At 55.8% G+C, this 3,530-nt stretch overlaps 1 protein-coding gene across 1 annotated transcript; it reads right to left on the reverse strand.

Moving 5' to 3' along the window:
* Window positions 1–1,293: 1,293 nt before the first annotated feature.
* On the reverse strand, window positions 1,294–1,572 carry GNI_116150 (hypothetical protein; the record flags this gene model as incomplete). Its single annotated transcript, XM_011133409.1, has 1 exon — window positions 1,294–1,572. A coding segment is annotated over one exon (279 nt), but the record flags the coding sequence as incomplete, so codon positions are not given.
* Between the last annotated feature and the right edge of the window lie 1,958 nt (window positions 1,573–3,530).

Below are 3,530 nucleotides of genomic sequence, written 5' to 3' on the forward strand. Positions count from 1 at the left end.
GCGGGGGGAGGGGGACGACGACACTGCTTCACACTGCTTCACACACAGCACACACAGCACACACAGCTTCACACAGCTTCACAATAAATATTCGCTTCAGAATCTCCCCGAATAACAGCCTGTGGTCATTTGTACTGTTGGGTTTGTTTGATTAGATACGTATGGAGTCGTGGAGGAAAAGAAGTACTGTGCCCACTCTGCTCGGACCCGGTGGACCTGCGGGATCTGAGAGCCGCACGGGTTCAGCTAACTGTGGGGGGAAGGGAGGAAGCGACATTTGTTCTCACTCGAAGACTGAAGGCTTCAAACGAGTTAGACATGCCGCTGTTAAGGAGACCAGACGGAAGTAAAAGAGAGCGGCCCGAGACCAGACATGTATTGCAACGAGTACAGAGTGTGGTCCGGGAAGGACAACCGGAGACCCCGCCGGCAGAACTGTTTGAAGCAAATGCTTCAGATTTCCTGACCCCACAATTCTTCCACCTCTTCGCGCTGCAGATTTCAGACCAGCCGGAGGAGCGGAGTGCCGTGGACTTCGCCCTGAATCAACTACACCGCGAGGCCGCCGAACTCGGCTATGATGTCACGCAACATCTGGCCACCTTCGAAACCTTTTGCGACTTGACCCATGACGATTTAGTTGCCTCCGTCGTCCGCAGCTGTCCCGCCGAACTCTCGCTTGCCCCCTGGCGAAGCCACGTCTGCGCAGCCGCCCAACAAGTCGACCGCGAGCTTCGAGCCCACGACCTTCGCTCTCAAGAGCTATTAAGCGACCACTTGCCAGCAAAGGACTTTCACCAAACCCGGCCCGGGACACTCGCCTCAAAGTCGCCTACGCACGAAACGACTGAAGACGAGCACCACCTTGCAGGGTGTCACTACAGTGACCGCGACGGCGAGTGTGTTGACGATCTCAAGTGTGACGGTGGCCTGACTAAACTTGCGGAAGGGCTGCACTACCTCAAAGACCTTCCTCTATCGTCCGTGTATGACCACGCCGGTATGGAGCACGGAGACTTGCCCCCACTCGACGATGGGTATCAGCACTCCCGGCCGCACGGTCGGGAAACAGACTTCGATCCCGAGTTGGGCTCAGACCTAGGCGGGGACCCGGATCTGGAAAGGGACCTGGTCCGGCCGACAGACGAAGAGTTGCCCCGAGAGCTAACCGTCAGCGGAGAGAAGGCTGCGGAGGCGGATGCACAGGGCCACGCCTGGAATAGAACCTGCGTCCAGAGGGAGTTGAAAAGTGCTTTGCCGTCGATGTCTCAGATGCCGTCGTACGCGTGTTACCAGCACTACAGTGGCGAGTTACTGTTCCTCTCGGGAGCGGTGACGAAGCACTTGTTCCAGGCGGTGGGCGGTGACCCGGAGCGGTTGCCGGTGGCGCTAAGTTGCGTGAAGCAGTGTTGGCCGGAGGAGGTGGTGGTGGGTCCGTCGACGAAGAGTCGGTTTCCCTTCCTGTCGCACCTTCCTCAAGGTCTGACCGTGACAATAATGGAGGCGGACCTGGGGGAGGTGCTGGCGCTGCTGGCCAGCCGGTACCTGAACTCGAACCTGCGCATGGCGGTTCTGAGTGCACATCGGGAACACCTCAGCCAACTGAGACAACGACGCACTCGGGACCGCCAGCGACGCGCGCGCAAAGACAAACTCTACGAGGAGTACGTCAAGGCGCAGCAACCGCGTCCACCGCCAGCCGTCCTCGTGCACGACATTTATGAGTTCCCCGCTAGCTTAGATGACGCCCTTTTCCCCTCCCTGCCCCCCACCGACCAGGACCCTGTTGCGGGCCCTGGTGCCCTTTCTGTTGACCCGACTCGGGGGCCAGCATCCGGCACAGACCGCGATGGCACCGGCCCAGAAGGTGCAGGCCTTGAGGGTGGAGATCAGCGACCCTCGCCAGGTGCCAAAGACCGGCCCAGCTGGAACCATCGGCGGGTGCTTAAGGCGTCGGAAGAAGACTTCCCCTTTTTGCCGCAAGACGAATAAATGATGATTACTGCTGTCGTTGGTCGCGAGTCCTGTTACACCCACCGGGGCGCACCTCCGCTCTACAGAAGAGACACTACCCACTTCAGCCTTGCTTTCAAACCCCCCACCGTGTCGCCCGTCTACGCCAAACCCAAACCGTCCCCGACCACCGCTGCGGTACGCACACATGTGTCAAATCCGCACATGTGTCAAATCCGCACATGTGTCAAATCCAAACACATGCGTCAAATCCACACATGGATGCCACACACGTGCTGCAGAATGTCATCACTAGGGCCTGGCTCCGCTACAGACTGAACCAGGAACTAACGCTGGAACGTCTCGTGGACTGCCTACAACAGACACACACTCGCGCCGCCACACTGATACAGAGTGTTTGCAAAGGTAACTAACTGGGTGGCGCCCCCCCTTGTGTGTGATACCCCTTCCCCACTTTCCCTCCCTGAGCCCCACCCGGACCAGAATGGTACACCGTGAGCGTATCAGTATGTGCTGTAGGATACATCACGAGGAAGTTCGTCGGCCAGCTGAAAAATTCCATCTTCTTCCATCGTGCAGATATGGATCCCACTGTGCCTGTTTACGTAAGTGGCGGTCTGCACGGTAATTACTGTCTGCACGGTAATTACTGTCTGCACGGTAATTACTGTCTGCACGGTAATTACTGTATAGTACTCGACTAGTATTTGCTTAGGTGCACGGCGACTTCACCACCCCGCCATGGCAGGAACTGAAGCGGATGCGATATTGCAAGCTCAGAAGGTACTGTCTATGATGTGACAAGACATGTGTTTCTGGTAGGCTATTTTACCATGAGATAGAAGATTGTGTGAAGCGAAAGGTGCTCTGCAAATTCCTTGTTTCGGCGTGCTATGTTAACAATCCGTTGTATGAAACGGTAGATGAAAACGTAAGCTCGGGATGATGGACAGGATGATGGATGGGATGATGGACAGGATGATGGATGGGATGATGGACAGGATGATTGTTTCAGGCGAACCAATACGTCATTTTGAACGGAAAGGATTGAGAGAGGGACCCAGCTGAAGTCCCACGGACAGTGTGTGGCTCATAGACTAAACAAACCTAGGACTCACCGAGTTCAGGACTGAGCGAGTTCAGGATTTGCGAATGCATCTCAATCGTGTTTTCGACAGAGCATGTAACATAACAGTGACGACCTGCTAGAAAGTTTGACACGTAGACTATTTGAAACATAGACTGTGGAGGGTCGCGATCGACCCCCATCACTATCACTTGACCGACCCCCATGGCGATCGACCCCCATGGCGATCGACCCCCATGGCGATCGACCCCTGTCACTGTCACTTGACCATGTCAAAAATACCTCACCTCAAAATCAAAGAATAAAGCACGCCTAGTGAACCCCGCGCCTTGGACCTTGAAGTTCAGCCCTGAGTGGCAACCGTTATGCCGGATCATCCGCGTCTTGACCACTGGCTCGATCGCCAGGATTTTATATCATCACGGTGGTTATGTTCGGTTTGTGGAGATTACGTAAGTCTAACCCCCCC

This window comes from Gregarina niphandrodes, assembly GCF_000223845.1.
Source record: "Gregarina niphandrodes unplaced genomic scaffold scaffold00027, whole genome shotgun sequence".
NCBI lineage: Eukaryota > Apicomplexa > Conoidasida > Eugregarinorida > Gregarinidae > Gregarina > Gregarina niphandrodes.